The 26,227-nt window shown below is 36.5% G+C and overlaps 1 protein-coding gene across 1 annotated transcript in view; it reads right to left on the bottom strand.

The window, feature by feature from the left end:
* The window catches only part of DYM (dymeclin), a 260,986-nt gene that overhangs the window by 233,839 nt on the left and 920 nt on the right, over positions 1-26,227 (bottom strand). Inside the window, 5 exon segments of the mRNA XM_087760268.1 lie at positions 2,978-3,050; positions 9,338-9,471; positions 10,800-10,893; positions 11,565-11,617; positions 22,451-22,628. Of these exon segments, the coding sequence (XP_087616394.1) occupies positions 2,978-3,050; positions 9,338-9,471; positions 10,800-10,893; positions 11,565-11,617; positions 22,451-22,590 (494 nt within the window). The 5' untranslated portion in view covers positions 22,591-22,628.

Here is a 26,227-nt window from a genome sequence, read left to right on the forward strand (position 1 = left end):
ACATGAGCTCATTCTGCCAAGGCTTCTAGTAGAGCAAGCTCAGAGGTGAGCAAGCTCTGCCCATGCTCAGGAAAGACTCAAGCCTTCATGAACTCTGTGCCCGTGCCAAGCCCAGTGTCTTATGCTTGCTCTTGGTCAGTCTGGAACATGGGTTAAGATTACATACCTGCCTGCAAAATACCACACACAGGTATCCTAAGCTCTCCTCCCAACAGTACCCGTCATCTTACATATACATCTTCACGTGATACTTAACAGTGAAGAATAATAGGATCTATGTTATAATCACAAATTTCTCACTATTCCATAACAGTATCTACACAGCATCATCCAGAAATGCTGTCCACTCTTCAGTAACTCATTTAAAAAAAAAAAAATTAAAGATAGCACATCTGAAATTATATATATAGAGGGGGGAAAAAAATTATAGTATCTCTGAAGCGTACTGCTTTCACCAAAAAGCACCTGACGTGACATTTAGAACAATTTCAAAAGCAACGAGTGTGGGACTGTTGCCAGGTACCTCTGCTCCTGCATTTTGGACACGGAGATGGTCTTCCATGCTATAAAAATAATCTTAGTATTTCAGTGAAGGAGAAAAAAAAAAAAAAAGAAGTTTAAACTGGGGTGTAGAGAAGCAATATATTTAGACAGCAGCTGCCAGCTGTATCCACTCCTTCACGAAACTGCATCTACAGAACCCAAGGGACACACTAATTGTAACAATCCTCTGTTAAGGCTATTGAATGCTACTAACAAAAACTTTGCTATTCTGAATAATGCTTCAAAGACAGGCTCAGCATGGAGATTTTTATGGTCTGTCACAACAAAAATTCATCTCTAATAGCAGCTTTACAGACAGACACTCTGTTTAGCAGTGCCACTGTAAGCTGCCAGAGCTGCATATCCTTTAGCAAGTGATGCTAAGTCCAGCTACAGAAATCATTACGAGTTTGAATATTTCATGTATTCTACTCAGCCAATCTATTCCTTCCCAAAATTCACATACTAGGCTTGCCATTTTCTTGATTTATTCCAGCTAAAGACAGAAATTAACTACTCCTTTAATATAGAGTAGGGAAAGAATTTATAGTGCAAATCTGATCAGGGAAACGGAGGGAAGTAAAAAGTAAATTCACTATTAAAATAATCCTGATCATTCTCCTGAAAAAAAAAAATTAATATTACAGTAAGCAAAAATGTCTCAGCCTTATAACACCTTTATGAAGAACAGAGTTAGATTGTGTATTAGAGAAAGCAAGTTCTTCTGTATCTCCTTTCCCCTACCCTACTTCCCCTTCAATAATATGGGGATAAAATCATTAAGGCATTATCAGATTGTTAAACATATTATACTGGTAAACAAGACAATAATATACGCTTTTGTAAGTGTTAATATCTTACTAAGAATTCAGTAGCATGCTATTTCAGGAAAAATTTAGCTAAGAAAACTTATTTGAAAAAAAAAAAAAAACAAAAAAACAAAAAAACCCAAACAAAACACACCAAACCTTCCACATCTCTCTCTTACGAAAAGTGATTATGTTTTCAATATAGCTGAATATTAAAGATTATAGACAGGCTTTATAACTTCTTTTTAGTAAGCCATTATTATGATTAAATTACATAGTAAACTAAGTGCTTTCAACAGCTACTTCCATTCCCAGCAACCACATTCACACAGAAATAGAGATGCTGACAGGTTCACTTGTTGAAAAGGGTTAAGAACAATCATGCCTGTAAAACTTTTTCTGCCAGAAAGACAGAATAAATGATATTGGACTCCACACACACATTGGGACTTCTAAGAAAGAAAAATAAAACCCTGCAGGATTTATGAACTTGCCCATATATCACAGTCCTTTCACCCCTTCATACTTCCTCTAATCTGCTCCAAACAAAGTGTATCTGTTCCAGGAAGTCCTGACAAGCTTTGCAGAATGACGCTCTAAATCATATCACTAATTCATTACACACTACCTACCCAAACCCTCATGTAATGTTGACAGAGTTGTATTTAATGAGAGCAATGTTTCAAGAACTATTGCATCTTTGTCAGCTTTCCAACCAAAAGAACAATCCGAAGTACAAAAACTAAATTATCAGCAGAGCTATATACTACACTATAATAGATAATCCGAAACTTTCTCAAAGCTGTGATGCTTTAATTGGGACACTACATTTTAGGCACAGACATGCAATTTAACACAAAAGATACTGCTAATGCTATCTTTGGTAAAGTTTATCTTGGGGAAAAAAAGAACTTAAAACTTATCAGGACAGGTGTGGAAAAACATTTTTATTTCCAAAGAACAAAGTAAGTTCTCCTTCATATAATACTGAAGTATGTTTCATGACACATTCCAATGGGATGTGGAATCAACATATCTCAAATACAACAGATGCATGAGAAAAGCCACGTAAACAAATCTGGAGATCTACAGAAACATTCCACTTACTCATTTCTCTTCTCTCTTCTTCAGACATCAATTCACTGGTATTTCAGAAATTAGTATAAGTCATATGACTGACTTAATGCACATGCAGTTCAAAAACCCACACAACTGCAGAAGAGGAACTTTTGTTTGCACCTTGCTGCATCCCCCAGAGATGAAGTGACACCTCCAATGTACCTTTCCCTGTACAATTAGCACAACCATTTCTAGCCAAAAGTTCACAGTAACTGTGTGCTGACAGAGGTACCCGAAACAAACATCAAAGCTCCTACAAAATAAAACAGGATAACTTCTGTTGATGGTTTGAACTGGGTGTGAGATGCTGATCATGTACTTCTTCCAACAGAATATTCAGGGCTGGTACTGGCAGCAGATTATCATTATCAGTACTGCACCATCATATGGAGCATTCAAATACGAGTATTTATACATTATAACCACATCACTCTAAGTTTTATATTCTTTCAAATGCTCAGTTTATACAAGGAGGTTGGAAAAAAAAAAGAAAAAAGCCAACTTACAAGAGAGGAATTTCAACAATGAGCTGGATGAGGCAACACAGCAACTCTTCTATGAGGTCTTCAGACTCTATTCCTGAAAAGAAGCATACCAATAGTTTTCTGGATTTTCAAATACCAAAAGGAAACATAGATTTAAACACATAGATCCAGACAATTGATACTTTAATTAAGGAACAAACACTAGAAGAGAAATTCTACCTGTTTAAGAAGATAGCATTCTTTCCTGAAATAGAAGGCACTTGGGATTATCACCAGAGAAAATGGTGATGCTAAGCCTTTTATACAGAAAACAAATAATAACAATTGGATAAATTAAATAAGATGTTGGTATTGTAGGAATATGCTAATATTAAGCACATCAAGCCTTACTTTACTACTTATTCCCTGCACTCTGCATATTTCCCCACCCCTTTTTTTAATCCCAAGTGAAGAATAAGCAGAGACAGATAGAAAACAGTTTCATTTGTCTAACATACACTGAACAGTATTCTAAAGTGTGATCTGTCAAATGAATGCAGCCTACAGTACACATCACTGCTGCTCTTAAGCAATTAAATCTACACACTATTTTTTCATGAATACACATTTATTTATTGAAGAGGTTTTACACATTTCAATGACAAGTAAGAATTCATTAATTTCCAAAGTACATTTTAAGAGAGCAAAAATTATTCTCTACTCATACACAATGTGACAAAATGCATGGGATGATTAAAAATTGTTTAAAAAATGCAACTATTCTAAGCAATAAAACTGGTGGTATTTTACATTAGCACTGCAATTTTTAAAAGCAACTGTAAAAAAAGACTTGCAAGACTTACTGAGGAAAAAGCTTAAACCATGTGAAGTTGTATATAATACTAAAAAAATAGAAGATAAATCTCTTGGCTCATTAGAATTTTTTCTACTTTCAAAATAAAATAAGTTTATTCTTAAATCCAGAACTCAATTTTAAGAAGCACACCTGAGGGAATATTCACAGTAAAGCAAAATTATTTCTTTCCACAATCGGTTTATTAAAAACACATTAAAAATTGTCACCTATGAACTGCACGTTCTAAAGGAAATCAGTTTTTTATCATGGAAACATGGTTTCCTTTATATAGAATCCCCCATGAGTAACACAATGTAGCTCCTGTTAGTAAAAACCAAGAACTGCTAGGAGTATTTAACCTTAGACAGAAATCATTGCCAATAATAAAGCCCAGATAACGTATTCTAAAGTAACTTGAACATGACAGTTTCCTAAGGTTTTCTGAATCTAGAAAATGCTTATAGAGCAAGACTGCTATTAGTTCCCAAAAGGTACCTAATTTTTTCTCTTGACAATTGAGGAAAGGGAAGAGGAAAGAGGAAAAAGGGTGAAAAAAGTAGAGAGAGTGCATTTTAAGAATATTGTTTCTTCCATCATGCTATATACATAACTCATTTGAAGAGAGAGTAATGTCATTTGACTATGAAAGAGGGCTTTCCCCCCCCCACTACATTCAAAATACAGCAAGAAAATATTGGGTTAGCACAATCACGTAGAATGGAAGATGTTAGTCTTTCCTGCTCTGTCCTCAAACATTTTTCTTTAAAGAAAAAAAAAAGCTTAATTGCTATAATCAATGTCATTCAGCTACAGTAATTAATGTATCCTTTTCCCCATTGGGGCACATGCATTCTTGTTTAATTCTTGTCTTGCCAAGACAATGAGGTGGATGCATGCCAAATCTATAACATGACAGAGAGCTATAAACATGGAACACTTTTCATAAACAATTTCTTTTTCAATAGCAGGATAAAGACAGCACACAATATATTCATTCACATTAATAGATCACATAATTGGATCAAAGACGTGTAAAGCCTTGGGGAAAATAAGTAAATGGTGAATCTGTCCAGATAAGATTAGAGCAGACTTGCAGAGAGAGGAATCATAGGTGCATCTTCTAAACTCTACGGCAGTGCAGAAGTAACTGCAAACACACACAGTTTTTAAAATGTCCAGTTATGCTGAAGCGCCATTTTTCATCAGCTATATTTAAGTCCTCAAACACGTGGATTACTTGCATTGTGGGTTTTTTAGCTTTTTGGTGGGCTTTGTTTGTTTTGGGTTGTTTTTTGTTTAGTTGGGTTTGGGTTTGTTTTTTTTTAACATAAAAAAATAATACTTTGTGTTTAACTTTTTCAAAGATACACACATTACAGACACTGAATTAGTAGACACTACACAAGCAAAACGGCTTATCCAGAGGAAAGTATACATGCCAGGAGACTCCACTCCTAGTAAAACCAGCCCAGCTCCATCCTTGGCCATGATACAGGGTCTAACATAGACAGTAAAACAATCTTTCTTCTCAAGAACCTAACTACTATGTTATTACCTAATGTTAATAAGATATTCAGGCATAGCAAGGTATAGCCTCGCCTTAGATGCTACTTGTTTTTCTGCCCTGTTGCTCCTACAAAGAGGACAGAACCTGGACATCAGTAATGAAATAATTTGTTACTTGTAAAACAGTACCTAAAGCCTCATTCATTCATCACACAACCAGCAGACTTAAAGCTTCTTTGGGTTTTGTGGTTTGATCTTCAGCTCTGAGGACTCTCAAAAACTCCCAACTTTCCCTTAAGAGTGTTAACAATGAGTACATAAACTAATTCCATCCCTCATTTCCTTTATATGATAGCTGAACAATCATGAAATCATTTAAGGATTGCAGTAAACAGTAAACATTGTTATTTATTCCCTCCCCTCTGTCATCTTATTTGCTATAATACACCAAATGCAGTCCCTAGCAGCCTTGTGATAAAAACTTCTCTACAGAGAATGAATAAAGTTTCCTACTACAGGTCAGGGAAGAGGTTGAATGAATTGACGGTTTGATTTAGAATACAATACACAGAATATTCTCTCTTACACTCTGAATCACAATACAGTTAAAGACCACACAGAAATTATGGGATACAAACAGTGGAAGCCTCACCGAAGGATGAATGATTTCCGTTAGCAAGACTAACTCCAGCTTCAGATCAGTATATGCTGAGTCCAGTTTAGGATTTATTAATATCAGGATTTTTAGCTGAATCTTAAAGAATATGGTTTAAGTCTCTATAAGGATATTCCTACAATCAAAATTGTGCAATATCCTCCAAAGTTGTATGCAAATTTCCAATTACAGATGAAGAGGCAAAGGTTGCACTTCCTGGGCTAAGGAACCACCTGAAAACTGCCAAAAGGAACAAACTCCTATTAATGGACTATTCTTGAAAGAAATCAATAAGCAGTGCTGTAGCAGGGACTCAATCCTCTGCAATTTGTTCATTACAACTTTATAATGGTAGACTACAACATATCCATGCACTCAAACTTTTTGTAAAATGGAAAACCTCAGAGAACATGGTACTAGGATATATTCTCAGACTAGAAGGATGCTAGTGGTCCTCACAGTTTAAACAGGGAAACAAACACCACCACACAGTGATTTCCAAAGGAGTTTTAAGATGATCCTGAAAAGAACCATTACATTTTCTCAGAAGGCTGCGAGACTGAACAAGGCATACAAAAACAGATCATAGGAGAGAGAGGTTGTGTTGTTGGCTGGTTGTACTGTTCTTTCCAATAGCTACTCACCAGCCATTAAGAAAATAAACAAACAGTACTTCAAAATTCAAACACTGTATTAAAGCTTTTATCTATATGCATATTTTATTTACATTATATAATTAATATAATAATGTATTGTATAAGGTTTGTTTTATCATGCTCACAATTGAAAAATAGTAAAATAATATCAAGCTCTGGGAAATGAAAAGACAGTAAGGACAACTAAGAACTTAATTTTTTAAAAAACATGCTCACCAAAGACAGTGTTAAGTATGTACAACTTGAGTAAAAGTAGTAATAAATTTGTGTAAACTTCACAATAACAAGGCATGCTCTAGTTTCCAAATAAAAAAAAAAATCAAGGAAGCTACACTTAATTATGAAAATACAAAAATAAAATTTTCATCTTTTTCTGCTCACTTCAATAGGCCCCAACACAACAGCATTTTATTACACTCTGTTAATGATACTTAACTTTTCCTATAGCTAAGTATAAAAGCTATAGGAAGTCATTCACTTTATTACCATACTCTCTTTTTTAAATATTAAAAAATCCGATGTGAAGATTTGTTAGGAGCAAAAAAAGATGGCTATGTAAATACAACACATTATGAATGTCAACTCCTTGAAGAAGGTCACAAGGACCATCTCCAACTGGAAACCCAAGTCAAAAGCAGCAGTGTACTCAAGCCACAGCTGAGCAGGGAGAGCTGAAGAGGAGCTTGTTTCCTGCCTCCATCCCCTGCTCTCTCCAGCAGACCACACACGATTACCTTCCTAATCAAGAACATCCAGCAAACAATCTGCTCAAAGATAATTGCTAAGTACATTTGCCATCAATATGCACAAAATTATCGCTAATAAATGTCACTGTGAATTACAGTCAAGTGCTACTAGACACGGTATAAACACAGATCTACCCCAGTGACAAGAACCACTTTTCATACCATGCTGCAAGGAACTCCCAGCATAAGGAATAAAGAACCCAGGGGTTCAAGCTAAAAAAACGTCTCAGCTTTTCCATCCATTTTACTGTGCTACACTCTACCACTGAAGCAAGAAGTGGGCAATTTTTTTAAACCAAGTCTGCAGTCCATAGGCAGTCTGCAATGATAGCTTATAATAAGCAGGTGTTACTTTCTAATGCATCAGTAAGCTGACTTCATTCTTGGAGATTACTCACCACAGTTTAAATACATTAAACCATTTCAACATGTAGCACTTAATCTTTTGGCACCAGAAGTCTGATTTCCCCAGCACAATGGCAAGCACCAAGGAGTTAAACAGATTTTAATGAACAGTTTTCACTATTCAATGAGCAAGCAGCTATCGGGCATTCTCAACAGTGTCCTTGCTGGACTGACTGTTGAGGAAAATACACATTCAGATACTTGTGGTTGTTCTTCCACAATCCACTCGCACTGTATTAGCATCCTGATACCAGCCCTTTTTGCCAGACCATTTTTGGCTTTATGCAATAAACACGCAATTACAAACTCAACAGTATCTTTACAACAAAGCAAAGGAAATCAAGGTTCCTGTGCCAGCATTATCCATCATGTGTTCTGTAAGAGCATCTTGCATATGCGCAAAGATTTGTGGCAGACAGTGTTATGACTGACTTTTTGCTGTAGTCAAACTGATTTTGAACACATTCACATTATTCACATTCAAAAAGAATGATCAGATAGCAGAAAAGGAACAGCTAGATTATTTGAGCATCTTCCCTGCCATCTTTCATCTTGTGTAATACATGCTCCATTTCCTGAAGATGCACTTATTTTTGAACATTCTGCCTAAGTTCTTTGACTTTTCCTGTACTCTTGTATAAACTACTGGCAACTAATTAAATTTTAGCAGTTGCCTTTTTAATGGATCAGTTCTAACCATAATACTGTTATCTTCCCTCACTAGATTCCTAGTTTCCAGCTGCTGCTGGTTTATGAAACATACGTGAAAAGAAACACTAAATAATTGCAACATCACCATTCCTACAGTAGTATGTGAAGTCAGCTTTACCCCCATTCTATTCTAGTCAGTAAACTAGTCAGTAAAGTCAGCTTTACCCCAATTCTATTCTGTTCTTCCAAAGAGGAGCATTACCACATTTCAAACTGTATGGAAATTACTAAAGCTAAGGTAGGTCTACAGCATCACTTCTGAACAACTGTTTAAAAAAATGCCAAATTAAGTTTGTAAATAAATGACCATGTTAAATTTAATACAAATATTTAAAGAAAAAAATAAACCAAACAACTTAAACCCTGCTCTAAAAGAGGTCTATTTTGCTATAAGAACCTCTAACATGCCAACAGCTTGTTAACAAACGTTTAATTCTAGCAGACAATGACAGTCAATATGTAATGAAAAGCTCTCATCACATTTTGAAGGTCTTCTCTTTCACATGTATGATACAAAGGAAGATAGTTTACACCAAATTACTTTAGACCCCAAAGGAAGTAAGTCAGTTTTACTATTGACTACATACTTGCAATCTCAGGTTGTCCCAAACAGTAAACATGTTGTATGTAACCTCATTGGTACTTCATTTCTAGTTTTAAAGCAAAGTTTGGGATTCTTAGTCTAAACAAAACATAGAATCATAGAATTATTTAGGTTGGAAAAGACCCTTAAGATCATCAAATCCAACCATTAACCTAACACTGCCAAGTCCACCACTAAACCATGTCCCTAAGCACCACGTCTACAAACAGAACTTTTTAGTTTCTTGTGGGATATTTGTTTCACTAGCACTAGTGTATACCTACCATATGAGCCTGGTGCTTTCTCTTCGTAAGTAAAATGAAGTTGCAGCTCCTCTTCTGACACTTGACTGATGAATACTTTCAGCAAACAGCAAATAATAAACAGTGCATTGTGAGCCTGCCAAATAAAGAGGTGACTAGAAAAGAAGCAGAAACGAACAAGAATCAGTAATGCTTAACCTGAGAACACGCATGAAAACCCACAAGAAAATATATGCCAGGGTAGACAAAGGGGTTCCTACAGTTGAAGCAAGGAAAAGCCAAAGTGCTTAAACAGGGAGTCTTCAGTTGACGCTACAGCAAACAAACTGGCAATGTATTTAAAAGAAATATTTTTCTTCCCCCAAGAGAATACAGTCTTATTCTTAACTAAGTTTGTATTGTTAAAAACACCACAGTTGCCAGAAGTGCAACTCTTCGAAGAGCTCACCAGATGGCTCAGCATACTTCTAAAGGTTTCTAGATACTATGGACTCAAGGCCCCCAGACATTTGAAGATTTCCAACAGCTTCAATATGAAAGCTAGTCTGGCCTCCCTGAACCTTAGCACTTTTCCCAGTCAAATAGCCTTCAGGTAACCATTTATGGGCTTCAGGAGCACAACATAGCAAGATTTTTCTATGCAACACAGATATTTTCCAAGCTTTCTGAATGCAAAGAGGATATAGCTTCATTATGTTTTCTTGAGTCCCAGTAAGCAACTGCTGGGGAGCCCATACAACAGTACATAGTCAAGCTCTTGCTTGAAGCTATATTTTCAAGGTATTTTTGGGTTAAATCAGCAGGAGCTATCCAGGCAGGAATAACTTCTTTCTCCAGATATAAGCAAAAAGGTTGAGGGCAGTCCTGGGAGCAAAGAGGCATTAAAAAGTCTTCCTTTTTGAAGCCCCAGATCTGATGAGAGTTGGACATTTGTCTATGGGTGTGGGGGAACAATTACAGAAAGCTTCCTGCAAAAACTATACAGTGCTGCACACGTAACCTCTTGGAGTTCTTTCCTACTGCTGAAAGGGGCAAGCAAAACCAATGGCAGTTGCACGATATGATTTGAAAGCAATGTCTTTATATAGAAGTTTGTGTTCAAATCCAATCCAATTTAAAATATTTCCAAGATAAAATACTGGTTCATACATTAAGATTTAGCTAAAAAGATCAGGTGATTTTTAAACAGCTCTAAACCAGTAGTAACCAGAAGTTACAGCATTTTTACACAAATGTGTTTATGTAACACACAGGATGAACACAAACATGTCTTTTTCCCCAGCAATCTATTTACCTATTACACTTAACCTTCTGTGTTTGGAAAAGTACTAGATATTTGTTCTGTTTCAAACAGCAATTTAAAAGAATTCTAAGTTTTGGTCTGCGATTATGTTAACTAGCAAAGTAAAAAACTCAAGAGCTAGCAGCAAAAGGAACATTTAAAAAGTGAAATGGCACACATTGCTTTTTTCCAGGTACTTACTTCTGACATTCTGCTGAAATTTTTAACTCTTTGGTTCTAGAAAGAAAGACTTTAATCAACGACCCAAGGTTTCCTGTTCGAGGATTCTTCTCAACTAGATGAGGAAAAATGAGATATGATTATATAGCATGCATAAGTTGACACTATTTAGTTCATAGAATATACAGAATGAAACCAAATTTCAATGTCTTAAATGTTTCTACATAAAGCACAGTATGTCTGTTTTTCTGTACAGCTGTTGTTGTTCTTTTAAGATTCTCCAGTACATGCCTTACTACTCCATAATTGTTCTCTAAACATACTTTTCATCCTAGATTTAAAATATCCCAAGTGTGGAGCTCATACTGCTTCCTTTCCAAGGCTTGTCTACAGCACAATAGTCTCCTGTCAGAAAACTGTGCAGGTTTTCACAACTAGCTTTTACCTTCTTGAAACATTGTTGATCACATTTATATTATCCCTTCCTTTCGTCCTCTGATTAATTCTTCCCCCTTACTGATCAGCTTAGAGGGCAGAGGGAAAAAGAGGTAGTAGGGATAGAGTTGTTTTGAACCTTTCACTCATTTCAAGTTCTACAAAACAGTTAAGATAGAAGTTTCCAAAAGTTTGAGATATATATAAACACACTCTTTACACTACTTTAATCTTACTAGTGGAACACATACAAGTAGAGTTAAGTATACTGAAGAATGTGCACATGAATGCTGTTTCTTAATTTTTCTGATCAAGAACATGGAAAAAAGTTAAGACGTCACAATTTCTCACCTAAAGACTTGCAGACTGAGATTGTGGCTTCTTCCAAGAGCTTTAAGTCAGCACTAGGAGAGGGGGAAAAGAAAATAAAAATGGTTACACAAGCAATCGGGTTCCTGTACTTGAAGTGAAAATTCATTACAAAACAGTAATAAAATATTTCTATGAAGCACTTCATTTTACCAATCCATTAGCTGGTTTACATAGATATCACAGAAGCACAGAATGGTTGAGGTGAGAAGGGACCTCTGGAGGTCATCTTGTCCAACCTCCCTGCTCAAGCAGGGCCACCTAGAGCCAGTTGCCCACAACCACATCCAGATGGCTTTTGAATATCTCCAAGGACAAAGACTCCACAACCTCTCTGGGCAACTTATTCCAGTGCTTGGTCATCCTAGTATCAGGCAAGACAACATGCATTTGAAGTACAGTGACTATAAAACAGGAAGCTAATATTCAAAAGTGAATTGCTTGTCAAAGTGAAATGATGTCACTACATCATTTGAGTTACTACTACCTTTGTGGCTTCAATGCTGCCATGCTTAGCTTGATGCCACTGAAAATACACATGGAACAGCAGCCTACAGGAAGAACTTGATTTTTTTTTTTTTTTTTACAGGAACTATCATATGAAATGACATCTTTTTAAAAAGCATAAATTAAAGAATCCTCAACCTAACATTTAACTTCAAGCTAAGCACCACCTTCCTTTAACTTTGCTAATGCAAAAATCACATCAGATACACCAAATTTTTCATAACTTCATTAATTGCCTGTTGGTATGCCTCAATGAAAACCATCAGCTGAAAAAAACAATAAAGCACTAAAGCAGAACCTACCAACAACCACTGAAAGTAAACATCAGTTGCGTCAAACACAAAGACATTTATATACTCCTATCACTACAAACCTACCAGTACAGAGTAACTGATCCTCAAAAACTAAACAAAAGAATACATGGGAAGTATATTTTTCCTTAACAGATGGGGAAAAAAAGACAAATAATAATCAGATGTTGTGTCCAATGCCACATTAAGCAATATGAAGGTGTCCCAATATTAACACCTAAAGGGTAACCTGTTCCAGTGTTTCACTACCTTCATAGTAAAAAATTTCTTGTCCTATCGCTACAGGCCCTACTGCTCAGGATATCGGAGAAGATTGTACAGCCTCTATACAGACTCAGTTAACATACAGTCTGACCTACAGGAATGGCAGTCCTTCTGAAGTTCCCCAAATTAAAAGTCAGTCAAAAAAAAAAAAAAAAGCCAAAACAAAAAAACCTCACAGTTCAATGCTTGCAGACATAACATAGTATGTAATATAGGCTGAACAATTTCAGAGCTCATGCAGTTATGTCCTCGTAATTAAAGGTATGAAAATCACCATCCTCAGAATAAATAGGAAAGCAGCAATGTAATGAAATCTGCATAGTAACTAAACCTATAAAAGTCAGTGGTATGGCCTCTGTTCAAGCACTCTTCTCATATAAAAATATTGCAAAACTTAACACTGCCATAATTAGATTGCCAAAGTCACTGTTGCTTCCTAAGTTTTCTGACGAGTAACGTGATTTATATAAAAAAAAATCAGAGACTAAAGACAAAAAGGGCATGGTACCGCATGTACTCTGTCCCACCTGCTCAACCCCATCTTGGCAACTACCTGCAGCTCTGCCAGTGAACTTCTAAAAGGCAGTGGTGGGGCAAACAGTCCCCCTTCTTTCTGTTTTTAAATTTAGATGGTAATCCAGTTTACAACATAGTCCTAAGAACTGTTGCATCAACCCGAGATTAACTGTGGTGCTGTGTGGGAAGCCCCTAAACCAGCTCCACTGCTGAAAACCCATGTGGAGCCATGCTCTTGGAAGCTGTTGAGTTTGTCTGAGCTGTGCCCGAACTCCTGAGGACTAGAAGAAGAAGTAAGGATATTGGTAGAAACAGCAGCCAAAAGAATTATTTCAGAACTTTTCAATAGGAAATGCTTCAAGATAGAGACATCAAAGAAATTAAGTTTTAAGATGCCTGCAAATTTTCCTGTATATCAGACTAGTTTACTGTGTAGTGAGCTGACAGCAGAGACAGCTCTTCACCTACAGCTGAATATCCTAAGACAACTTCATATTATACAGATTGGCTTTTTTTGATATCAAATATCAGCATTCTTTCCTCCCTTATAAATTGCTTTGCAACATAAGTTTCAGAAAGAACACACTTTCAGATATACTTTAAAAACATTAGACATTCTCAAAGGTGGTCTCTCATTTCAGTGCTAAAAACATGCAGAGTAATTAAAAACAAATGGTATAGAACTAGAACACCCTGCCAGCAACTACAGACAACACAGTTTTCTAGGTCTATGTGAAACACGGATTTTTTGCACCTTTTTTTTTTTTAAAAAAAAAAAGGTTCTAAATTTGTCCAGCTGGCTGCTTGTTATCAGGATATATTCCTTCCTAAGAGCTGACAGGCAGGGTGAATATTATATTGGACACCAACTCAGTAGAGTGTTCTTAGATACTGAATAATTGTAATCCAACACAATGTGACCCACCTCACACTATCCAAAGATGCTGGGGACTTCTGTAATACAGACCAAGTGATTATTGTAATTGCTCCAGGATTTAAACCATAAATGTAGACATTCAGCTTTTAATTATGGTTCATTTTCCCCATAATTTCTAAGCAGTTAGGTTTTAAAGTATAGCATTCTTACAAGTTTTTGCTTCCTCCCTTTGAGTTATTAAAAACCACACAAAGTCCTCAAATAAATTCCAGAGTTGCCTAATTTCTACAAGTTGCCAGGATGAAAAACCAGTGGCAAACCAAGCAAGACCTTCAGATCTTCAGCAAAGCTTTTAACACTTGAGCCATTCTTTTGCCTACCAAAATGAAGTTTAATGCTTAAAAATTAACTACAGCCCACTCCCCCTTATTCATACAAGAACACAGAATTGAATTTTGCCATCCTCAAGACTAGGCAACATCATCTGCAAAATTTCAGTTCATGCAACAGAAACACCTAGCAAGAAGGAACTACAACAGAGCACCGCGCGCGCGCACGTGCGCTCTCACTCTCGCTCTCTGAAATGGTGTTCTTACACCCAACAGAAGTAATACTACTGCTACATCCCCAAGGATGGATTCATGGAGAGAGTATAGTGGGGGGGGGTACAAAAAATAGCAGCCCATTTCCAGGTACCTGGGGCAAAGGTTAGCAGTGGCTTTCTTTCCTTAACTTGGGTAGGAAAGCGAGAGACATGGAAAAAGCTGTCTACATATTTTTTTGTGCTGTGAAGACAGAAGATATATTATATTAACACTTAGGCAGAAAATGCCAGAGCCAAGATTCATAAGGTGACACAGAAGAAATGCTACAACCAGCTATGGTACTGACTTTGCTCTACAATCCCTGTGGAGATGACATTTGGTTAATGAATGAATATAAGAATGGAAACCTAACACTAAAACATCCATCCTTTCATTAATCCACAGAGCAGCACTGGTAGTATTCAAACTATTTTTCAGCACTAACAGCAAGAGCAACCACTGATAGAGTAAAGCTCCTTCACTGCACTGATCACAAATAAAAGTTCCAATTCTCTCTGAAAACCCTCACCCGAGGAATACGGACTGCCTTGTTGCCAAATATATGTATATACAGATATATATTTTAGGAGCTTGCTATCTGGGACAAAAAAATACCCATAGGTAGGATCCAGGAGAAAACAACCTTTCAGAAAAGAAAAGGAAAGGAAAAAATCCCACACATTTTCCACTCTGCAGTTTTATCTACCAAGAACTAGGAAAATAAAAATTACACTTTTTCAGAACTGAAAAGAAGCTTCTGAAAGACAATATTTTCTAGAACACGTAAAAATAGAAGAGAGATTAATTAAGGATGGAGGAGTAAAATATCCCCTAGTCCATGAGAATTGTTAGTATATTCTCAACAAGAAAAAAAATTATCAGTTTCTAGCAATAAACAAGCAGCAAGGTAAGTAAACCCTTCCTGCTGCTTGATGGCACTGCTGAGCATCACTAGGAGAAACCCAGGCACCCCAATAACACCCAGTAAGCCCTGCCATGGAGGAGACACCACTTTGGAAGATGTTCACATGCACATGGCAACAAACACCAGCTTCAGGCCATGGATCTTTAATATAATGATCACAGTGACCTGGGTGTGTTTGTACATGTAATCATATATTTCAACTGGCACTACCTGAAATAAACCATTTGGTTTTGGGAAAGTAGTACATATCCCAATTGTATTTACCAGTTCTACAATTTTCCGAGTCATGAGCAAAAGGTATCACCTGGTGTGAGGATTCAAACAGGTTGTGAGCACTGGGGGAAACATTAAGGATTCAAAGAAAAGTACACTCAACCACACAGACTTGACTGGCTCATTTAGATCCAAGCAAACATGCGAGGTGCAGGATTGCTTCCCACACACTTTAGGAAAAAATTCCAGGCTTCACAGGAATTCCTGGCTCATCCTGTGATCTGGTGGCCAGCTTTTTCAAAAGTTCTTTATAAAAGCAAGAAATTATCTTATTTGCTTTTTTATGTAGAGAGTAGGCCCACAGACTTCATCAAAACTATAATTAATAATAGTGAAATTTGCTTCCTGACAGCACAGACTTCTTTAAAGAAAATGGTTTTATCTTGTTTTATTTTAAAGGCATCAAAACATGAGAGGTTTTACAGTGGCAGTGATTATTGTCTTGTAACATTTCAACACAGCAAGCAGCAAGATTATTTTGCATACAAATTGTCACTACAAACCCATCTATACACAGGAAGCATCTGTGTGACACCAGGTAGCACACATCAGCAATAGAAGTAAAAAAGGAATCAAGGGTAATTCCCTTCTGTAGGAAAGAGGACAGCACAACCACTACACCTAGTCACATAATAAGGACTCCATACTAGGAAGGGGAGAGAAGAAATCAAAATTAAGTTCAAACTTGCAAGCTCAAATACTGCCCCTCTGATACTAGAGGTCATCTCTTTTTCCTGATACAAAAGTTCAATCCCTCAAACCTGTACTATCGTAAAAATGCCATTTGGGAATTCAATGCACACCCACTCAAACATACAGGAATACTAACACAAGCCAAAATGGCCTCTTTATATTTCACAAGGAAGAGTGAAAATTATGAGTTATCATATGTATAGGCAATGATTATTGACCAAGTAAAACATAATATTGAAACAGTATTTAGACAATACAAATTCTGTTCTGTCTTGCTGAAATTGCTATTCTATCATTTCATAATTGATCTTATGTCAAGTTTTTTTTATTTTGTTGGGATTTGATCACTTTGTATTTGTAGTTACTGATCACAGTACAAGGAGTTTCTTCATCAACGAGTTAGCTTTCTGTAAGAAAGCATCTTTTCAGTAGAGGTGGGGAAGAACAGTAAATTAAGCAGTCTATTGCTGAAAAAAAAATTCACAGTTTTCATTGACTGCAGATTTTTATTTCTGGCTTCATACTACCAGAAAGCCGGATTCTGCAGTCAGCTATTCTGGCACATATTGTAAAAAACCATTACTTCCAAAAACAGAGGGGGGGGGGAGAGAGAAAAAAAAATTAGTGGAGTTATTTTAGAGTGGTTGAATTCAGTTGCCTTACTTTAAATTTACTAACAATCAATCCTGTAGACTTCAGCAAAACCATAATTAAAAGACAATGAAAGTTGCTTCCTGACAGCAGTCATCTTTGAAGAACATGGTTTTATCTGCTTTTATTTTAAAGGTATCACAATATAAGAGGTTTCAAAGTGGCAGTGACTACTGTTAAAATATCTCAACATGGCAAGAGAAAGTATTCTGCATACAAAGCTATAAACATACTCGTACCATGACAGCTGCCCTTATTATAAGAATAAGACTCAAACCATAGCAGATGACTACCCCCTCTAAAAGAGAAGAAAAAAAAAAAAAAAAAGCAGCTTTCCTGACAGTTTTTTTCCTCTAAGCAAAGCTTTTTTCTTTGCCATTGAATACAAAACAGAAGAATCAACCCATTCAGTAAATTCATACTGTGGGAATGCTGACTTTAATGGACTAGTTGGAGGAAAGACGTCAAAGAATGAAAAGCTGCATATAATTTATTGTACCAATTTAAAAATGTACCATATTAAGGCAACATAAAAGTTGCTCATTTTTATGTTTTTCCATTAAAGGCTCATGCACGCTATTCTTGAACCAGCGACTCGTTAAAAACTCCAGGGAAGGAACAAAGCAGAACAATAAATATTAAGCACATGATTTTCAGCAAGTTCTGTGTTGGTTAACTCTGTTTTAAGTTTTCCATCAGGAAAGAATTGTAACTAATACCACCACTAAGGAGGAGGTTGCATTCTTGGTAGCAACTTGTAGGAGAACCAGACAACACAAAGGTCTGCCTAAACCAAGAGCTAAGACTCCAAAGTAAACCTCATAGCTCTTGCTCATAACAATAACTAAAAAAGTAATCCAGAAAAGCTATATTTTATTTTTCCAATATCCAAACATTATTCAGATTGATAAGTCAGCCACTTGAAATGTAGGAAGTGGCAGATTTAAGAGGGTTTATATGATTTTAATTCAGCTCTTATGAGTCCATTCTGTGCAACAAATAAGGATCCATGAAGAAAAAAAAATGAACACGTAGGAGAGTGAATTTAAACCACCAAGTACTTCCTAATGTCTGAAACCAGAAATTTCTCAGCAGATACTTCTGTAGCCCAAGGGGATTTTATCTGCTTAGCATCCATGACCTGCTTTACAGAAGAGGCGATCACAATACACCTTTTACAGTGAAAAGCATGAAGCAAATTAAAACTAAATTGCTGATAGCTTTCTTCTTTTACTATCACTTATGCATATATCACTTATCTCCTACCACTCCTTTTTTAAGGCCCCAGTGGCTTTACCTGCCAAATACCGGAGACTGGCTCTGGCTGTTACTATCACTCATGCCAGGGGAGTCACAGGCAGTGAGCAGGGATTCACCATCAGCTCATTTCTGATTACTGATGGCTGATTCATAATCAGGGTTTGTGAATGCACAGACCAGAATTACTCCCACTTAGTATTCTCCCTTAACACCTGCTTACCTATTAAGAAAAATCAACATTATGAGAAGAAGAACAAACACCCAAGAAAAGCAGATTATTACACTCCCAGCAGCCAGCTCTGCATTGATCACATGCTTTCACATGCATTTTTGGATGGCACAGCAGGTTTAAGCAATCCCACCTTTTAGCCCAAATGTCTACTGTGCTCCAAAAATCAATCCTTCATTGTGCCAGAATTGTTTTGTGGTGCCATGCTATGAATCACTCTAGGGAATTAACTTGGCTGAAAAAATAAACACTTTTTTGCTGTGTTGTTTTTCAGACACATTAGTTCCTGATTAAACCCACAGCAGACCCAAATAAACACTGGAAGGGATAGTGAAAGGGCAAGAGTATCTTGCATCAGTAATTGCTGACAAAGACACAGCAACTTTGGAGTCAGTAACATTGGTATTTGGCAAACTTTATTCCGCCCTGCAAACTACGTTATGCTCTTCACAGAAACAGATGAAAAAATTAACTGAACTGAAAAAATAAACCCTGTAAAGAAGACATGGCTGAGTAAATGAGCAATGCTAAAGAACTATACACAGAACCACACAGAGATTGACATATACAATTGGGTAGGGGTGGGGAAAGCAAGCAAAACAGAGAGAACCAGGAAAATGAGAAACAGATGGATAGATGAAGAGATCAACCAAACTGAAAGGGAAACAGAAAAAAAGCAAAACAATGACAAAAAAAGAAAAGAGTACAAAGTGCCGAGAACAGCAAAGCATAAGAAAATGAAGACAGACAGTACCGTTAAAAGATCAGATAGGGTATCACACCTTCGCCTTTCTCAGAGTAGAAAGCCAGTAATTCACCAACTCTCAAGCCAAGGCCCTGGGCTTCTGATTTTGGGGATTAAAAGACTATTGTTCCTCAGAAGATCCAACTCAGTTTGGCAGCCTGAAAGATCTTCCTTCGGCAGCTGTGATCAGCAGTACCTGAACTAATTTGGAACAGCTTCTGTAGAGCAAAGCACTATTCACATATTCCTCACTAGATAGAAAGCATACATGGAAAAGCATTAAAAACCCCACAAACTTTACTTATACACACAGATTCAAATTTCCCTTAAGTGTATCACAAGTACCCTTTGCCTTCCTTGCAGATACTGGTTCCTTCCCATGGGTAAGGTTTCATGACAAGGTGAATCTGTCAAGCATCTGTCGCTGAAAGGAGGCAATCTATCCCAGCCCCACCACCTCCCACATGTTGCTGGTTTTTGGTTGGGTTTTTTGTTGTTGTTGTTTCCTACTACCATGCATTTTCCTACCACCTTCTCTCTTCGTGTTTTTCTCCTTTCCCTATAGTACTGCCATATATAGAACAGAAGTATGTCCAAAGCAGCATCCAGAGAATAGGACCCTCTTCTCCCTGGGGATCATATCAGCCCCATCTTTGCAAAACTTTGAGGAAGTAGGACAGATCTTTTACTCTAGAGTTATCATCAATTACCTCCACAAAAACACCACACAGCATTTATATGGCTCCAAATAACAGTTGCAAGCAATCACCTACTATAAACACACAACTGGAAAAAGGATAATTTGAGAAAAGACAACTTTAAATTCTGTCCTGTTTGACAGATGAAAACTGGCTCCTTTCCACAACAGTCAAAAACTAGCATCTTGCTCCTGTCAAAAGTATGACCTACACTCAAGCCTCATTAAAACAAGAGTTAACTTGATATTTCACAAGCTTTCAATCTCAGAAATTAACGTTGACCTCTATTGTTCTGTTCCTGCAGGCAAGGTTATCTGATTTAGACAATGGCTGAGGGTGCTGTGCAGCCATCATCTGACATCATTTGTCAAATGGTTCTCTCAGGTAGATGCAACTTAATGGGAAATTTATGTTTCCTTCCAATTATTAAGTTGCACAAAAGATGCCTCTCAAAATATTTCTCTTCTAGCTGCCAGACAAGAGCACCATCTGGTGTTCAGCTAATTAAACTTTCAACCTGCTTTTGGATCAGGTTTTTTTTGTTTGCTTGGGTTTTTAATTATGTTTCTTGTTTGGTTGGGTTTTGTTTCAGGTTTGTTTGGGGGGTTTTTTGGTTTTTTTTGTTTTTTGTTTTTTTCTTTTTTAAGCAAACTTACTCTGCACTGGATCTGACTCCATGAAATAGGCACAAAAAAGCTGCAAAGCAAGCTATGAAAAACTCCTTTACTTTGGTGGGGGAGAGAGGAACAGTAGAACAACTGAAAGAAATTGCCGGGGTTTCATATATATATTTCCCCCTAAAAAAAAAAAAAAGAAAACCAACACAGTATCATATGACTACTTAGAATATTGTCCATCTTGTTAGTCATGGGTAGGCTGTAAACAATTCTTGCATCTTCAGGGATCTTAGAGGGGAAAAAAAAAAAAAAAGGACAAAATCCTTCCTCCTCCTCACTCTTTACAAAAATAAGCCTAGTAAATGCCTCCCAGTTGTCGGAACTTTCACTTACTCACAGGCACTCTAGTATGAGACACAGATTATCTACCAGATCTGCTCCTAATTGTTATGAAAATAAACGTGTGTCTTTGCCTTTCAGAAGCTACTGTGCACAAGACTCAGCACAGAAGTAAGTCATGTAACATGTAAATTATATCTCACTAGAAAATGTATTCCATTCTTCATTCAATCGCCAATTTATATTCAAGGTTCAAGAGCTCAGGGTAGTCAAATCTGCACTAGTTTTTCACCTTCTAAAAAAAAAATCCAACAAACCTTTGACTACCATTCATTTTGACAGGAGCTCTGTTTTAACAAAAAAAAAAATATTGAAAGATAGCAATAAAATTGGCCAGAACACCTCTCAAACACATTTCCAATTTGTTAAAGATTAAAAGTGTTCCCAATTTTAGCAGTAACACATTGTGGCCTATTTAAACCTGTTACACAAGTGTTTAGAGGTAGTCTGTTATGACCCTTTATGAAAAAGCTAGGTCCTTTGCAAGGAAATACTGCTAATAAAGGGGGTAAATAAGACATTCACCTGACAGAAAAGTATCAGGTCACATTGTAAACTGTAAAAACAGTTTAAGTAATACTTCAAGGTGTTAAGTAATACCAGATTGTTCTTGTAATACTGATAATCAATACACAGGCCAATGAACTTAGCAATGGACTCGGGTTAACAGAAGTCACAAGGACTTAACGTTCTGTATTTCTGGAGATGTGCTATGGATCCTCTCAAAAATATTAATTCTGTTTATATCTATACCACTTGCTAGTGTGAAGAGACATGCAAAACTTGAATTTTAGATATTTAGTAAATATTTTTATGGAGACAACATGCCAAGCTTCTTTTTAAAATGTAAAAGAGGGGAAAAAAAAGACATACAGACTAAGAAACTCAATAGCTAACCTACAGTTAAGTTATGGAAGAGGTACGATTCACTATAAGTTGAGAGGATACACGCGTTGGAGTCTTCAGCAACTCCAGAAACACCAGAGGCTTTCTCAAAGAAAAAAGGCACCCCAAAACAACAACCAAAAAAAAACCAATCAAAAAAAAAAAAACACTATAGACCCTACTTCTGATCTTTCCCAGATACCAGGAGAATGAATAGCAATTACAGCTATCATGCAGAAGAAAGGAACCCACAGGAATGGAAGAGGTGGTGGAAAGAGCTTCCAAAATTAGAAACAACAGTCCATTTTACATAGGCATTTATTCCTCTGCTACCTAAAACAGGAATAATTAACAAAACCACTCATTTGCTTTCAGACTTGTCATTTCTATAAATATATCATCAAGGTTTAGTTCTTCAACAAGCACCATCTTACCTGTTTGTTGGAGTGGTAAAGCTAAAAGACAGCAGCTGATTCCAGAATGGGTCATTCTCAGAGATGGGCTCTGCTCCTGATAATTTTTTTAAGTACTCATTTTCTGGAAGCTCACTAATGCTGCTGCTATTTACTCCCATCTTCTTTATTTGGTAAATCCCTTTCTAAATTTTCATTTCTTCAAGGGGGGGGGGGGGGGGAAGAGAGAGAAACATTTAGTCTTTTGTACAATTAAGTAATACACAGATCCTAAATTAGCTATCAGTAAAGCTTTAGTTCACTACCTTGAACAATTACTGAAATGTAGAAAACAGGCACATAGGAAGGCATTAAAAATATTTTCTTTCAACAAACTTCGGACAATAACATCTTCATCCAAGGAAGTCAAAAGTTACCATGCTATATACTGCAGCCATTGTCTTACTTGGATTTTCATAAGAGATGTTATAAATCACCTTTGTCTTTGCCAGTTCACCCTATGGTAATCCCACAGTTTGCTGATTTTTAATTAAGTGTTCTGAAAAGGAGGTGAAAGAAAAATTAAAACCTAAATTCTATAAATGAGACTGAGATGTACAGCTTATGTATTTTCTCAGTGCCATCTCAGGAATCTAAAATACATTTTCTTTCTTTATAATGACATATAATCACTAACCAACAGGTTACTGTTGTGGTGATCAAATCTACTAATTTTGATCACTAAGCAGATGCCTGTTTACTAATCTCAAAATAGCTTATTTCAGATGAACTACTCATCACCTTCAGCAGTCACCTTCACAGCCTTGTCCTGAACTGGAACTACTGACTCATAGGGGGGGTGGGGGGAGAAACACCCACAAAAAAACCCACCCTTGTTCAAACCGTCTTTCTCTAAAGTTATACAAGATCCAAAAAAAGCTTGACATAAAAACGCCATTCCTTCTTACTGCTCCAACCTTTTGCCTCAGAACAAAAACATCTGATACACAGTGCTCTAAAAAATATGGAAAAATGTTACATTATGGCAATGGACACCAATAAGCAAATACATACTTGTGGCAAATGATGATTTTGTTTTGAAGACCTAAAACCCAAAACTATCATATTTTCATCCACCATGCATCAGCCCTTACATTAGCACATACCCATTAAGTGGGGTAAGAAACCCATTAAGCGACACAACTAATTTATATTAGGCTTATTTGTCCTCTCTCCCCTCAGTCACAATGTTTTGTCAGAGGCAAAACAGCAGGTAGGTATTAAGCCTCCTGAAGGAACTTTTGCTGACAGGATGTGAATCCCACAAACACTTTTCTGTTAAGAAATTGATGTCACTTCAGAGAGCTTCCATTTAACTTTTACAGGTAAATAAGCATTTAAGCACTTCTTTGTCTAATTTACACACATGGAACAAAACATGTCTCTAGTTCATTAATATAAAATTCCACAAGATCTGTTAGGGACTCCTTAATTTTGTCCATTTTTAATGCTGCTAGTTACACTCCCACACTAAAACACGATACTTGTATCCAAATCTCCCCACAGGTTCAGAAGCCTCTAAAGTTTGTCATGAATTAACAAAATCTAAAGCTACAAAAACTATAAAGATCATTTTTCTGACCTCCTACGTAATTCCAGTCATAACATTTTATTTAATAATTACTGCACCAAGCCTACCAATTTGAGGTTAGAATGACAGCATCAGTTTTAGAAATACATCCTGTCACAGAGGGAAGGAGAAGTGGTGTGAGGGCAATTTAAAAAAAAAAAAAAACTACCTCTATCCTTACTCTTACATTCCTACATTCCAAGTAAAAGCCATAACTCAAACATAGCGGGTGTTTTCTGGAATATATGTAGAAATAATTTCTTTAATCTGATTAGCAAAACACTATTAGAAGGGAGGAAGGCTGGGTCAAGCACACCTTATATTTCTGTGTAAAAGGCTCAACTTTTCTCCATCTGTTAAATAACTACTACAGGTATATAACATATTTTTCAAAAGTTTCAAGAAGTGAAAATTCAAATACTAATTCTGCTCTTTGCATTGGGCAGATATTTCTTTAAAGGTTTTGTTTGTCCTCACCAGTGAGATTCCTGCTGCTTGCAGGACAGCTATACTGGAACTATAAAATGAGAAGAACAAATTGAACTTAAAATAAGAATATCAATAGAATATGGAGCTTAAAAAAAAAAAAAAGACTAATCAAGAATATACACAACCCATACTGAGACCTGACTTTACAGCTTAAGAATGTACTGCGTATTAGTACCAATATTACTGGTTTGACCATATCTTCTTCCAGTGGCCAAAAAGAGACTTTTATTACCACAAATACAGCAATGGCTTTCAAAAGCACAATTTCACACAAACTACCTGATAATCTACGATGGATTATAGTGTTGGAAATTTTGTTTGATATGAAAATGTTTTATGATTATTAATTTGTCCCTCTATTTTTTTTATATACTCAGTATACCTACCTAAAAATCAATTTATAGTAATTCATTCAGTTACTACCATAATTAAAATGGGCAGCTGGGTTGGATATGACACAAGTCATGCTAAACCTAGCATGATTTAGTAGTCCAAGTAGCTACTAGCTTGGTATAGTTATCTCTTCATGGAAGGGATGTTAAGATTACTGTTACACATATTTAAGATTTTCTCCATATTTCACTCTCAGACATAAATAAAACTTGTCTAATGGCCAAAGTGATGTTTCAAAAAGAAAAATTCAACTACCTTTTAAGCTTCAGAAAGATGCTTAGATGTTCATTAAAAGGTCTGCATTTTTTTAATATTGGTATATTTTGCTATATTTCAAAGGTTATACAATTAATCTGTACTCTTCCCACAATTGGGCATTACGCATATTTTTACAACAGAGCTATTTGTCTCTGCTTTAAATGTTTCCCACAGCTAGAAATCTACCTACAGCATAAAAAAAATGCATGTTGTACAGAAGGCCAAATCTGTTTTGTACATACACCTAATTTTATATTACACTACACATCATGATTTAGATCACCTATCTCCAGGGTCTATTGTAAATGAAGTTATACTTGCCAAAGCGTGCAATTACTATAAGGTGCAATAGGCTTTCCACTCTAGAGAATATGCTTTGAGGAAATATCATTATCATCTTTAACTGTCCACTTTGACAACAGTTCATCAGCCACCAAACAGGATTTCTTACTTTTAGTATCTTCTGTCAGTCATCAGCATGTTAAAAACATTGTGGAATCTTCCTATTCATCTGATAAAATCACTGGAAGCACCAGAGCCATTTAAGTTCAGTATTAATTTGCTATAAATACTTTTTTTACTGAATTTATCACAAAATACTAAGCAGTAGATGCTATGCTAGTAAAACATAAGCACAGGACTGGAAGAAAAGGAGCTGATGGTTGCTTCAGCCAAGTGAGAGTGCTGAGCAGGGTCCAACATCCCCAGGGCCGTCCACAGGCTTCTCCTGATGCAGCAGCAACATGAGAAAACAGCCCAAAGAGAGAGCAGAACGAGGCCCTCCTGAGCTCCTGGCAATAAGTCACCCCAACTAGAGCAACTTCAACGGTTTTTACTTGGGACAACATTGACAAAATGGAAGATTACACAACCCAGCAGCCTGCATTAGGAAACTGGACCCAACCACCCAGGAGCTTCTTTCTGCTCCCCTGCACTCAAAAAGCGCTCAATGCAGGAAATATTAACAATCTACTTACTTCTACAAATACCTCAAATGATAACTGCAGCCCAGCATGTTATCCCTCAGTACACGCAGCAAAAGAAAACAG

Source organism: Nipponia nippon, unplaced genomic scaffold (assembly GCF_047370975.1).
Source record: "Nipponia nippon isolate SJK-2023a ecotype South Korea unplaced genomic scaffold, ASM4737097v1 scaffold_22, whole genome shotgun sequence".
Lineage (NCBI taxonomy): Eukaryota > Metazoa > Chordata > Aves > Pelecaniformes > Threskiornithidae > Nipponia > Nipponia nippon.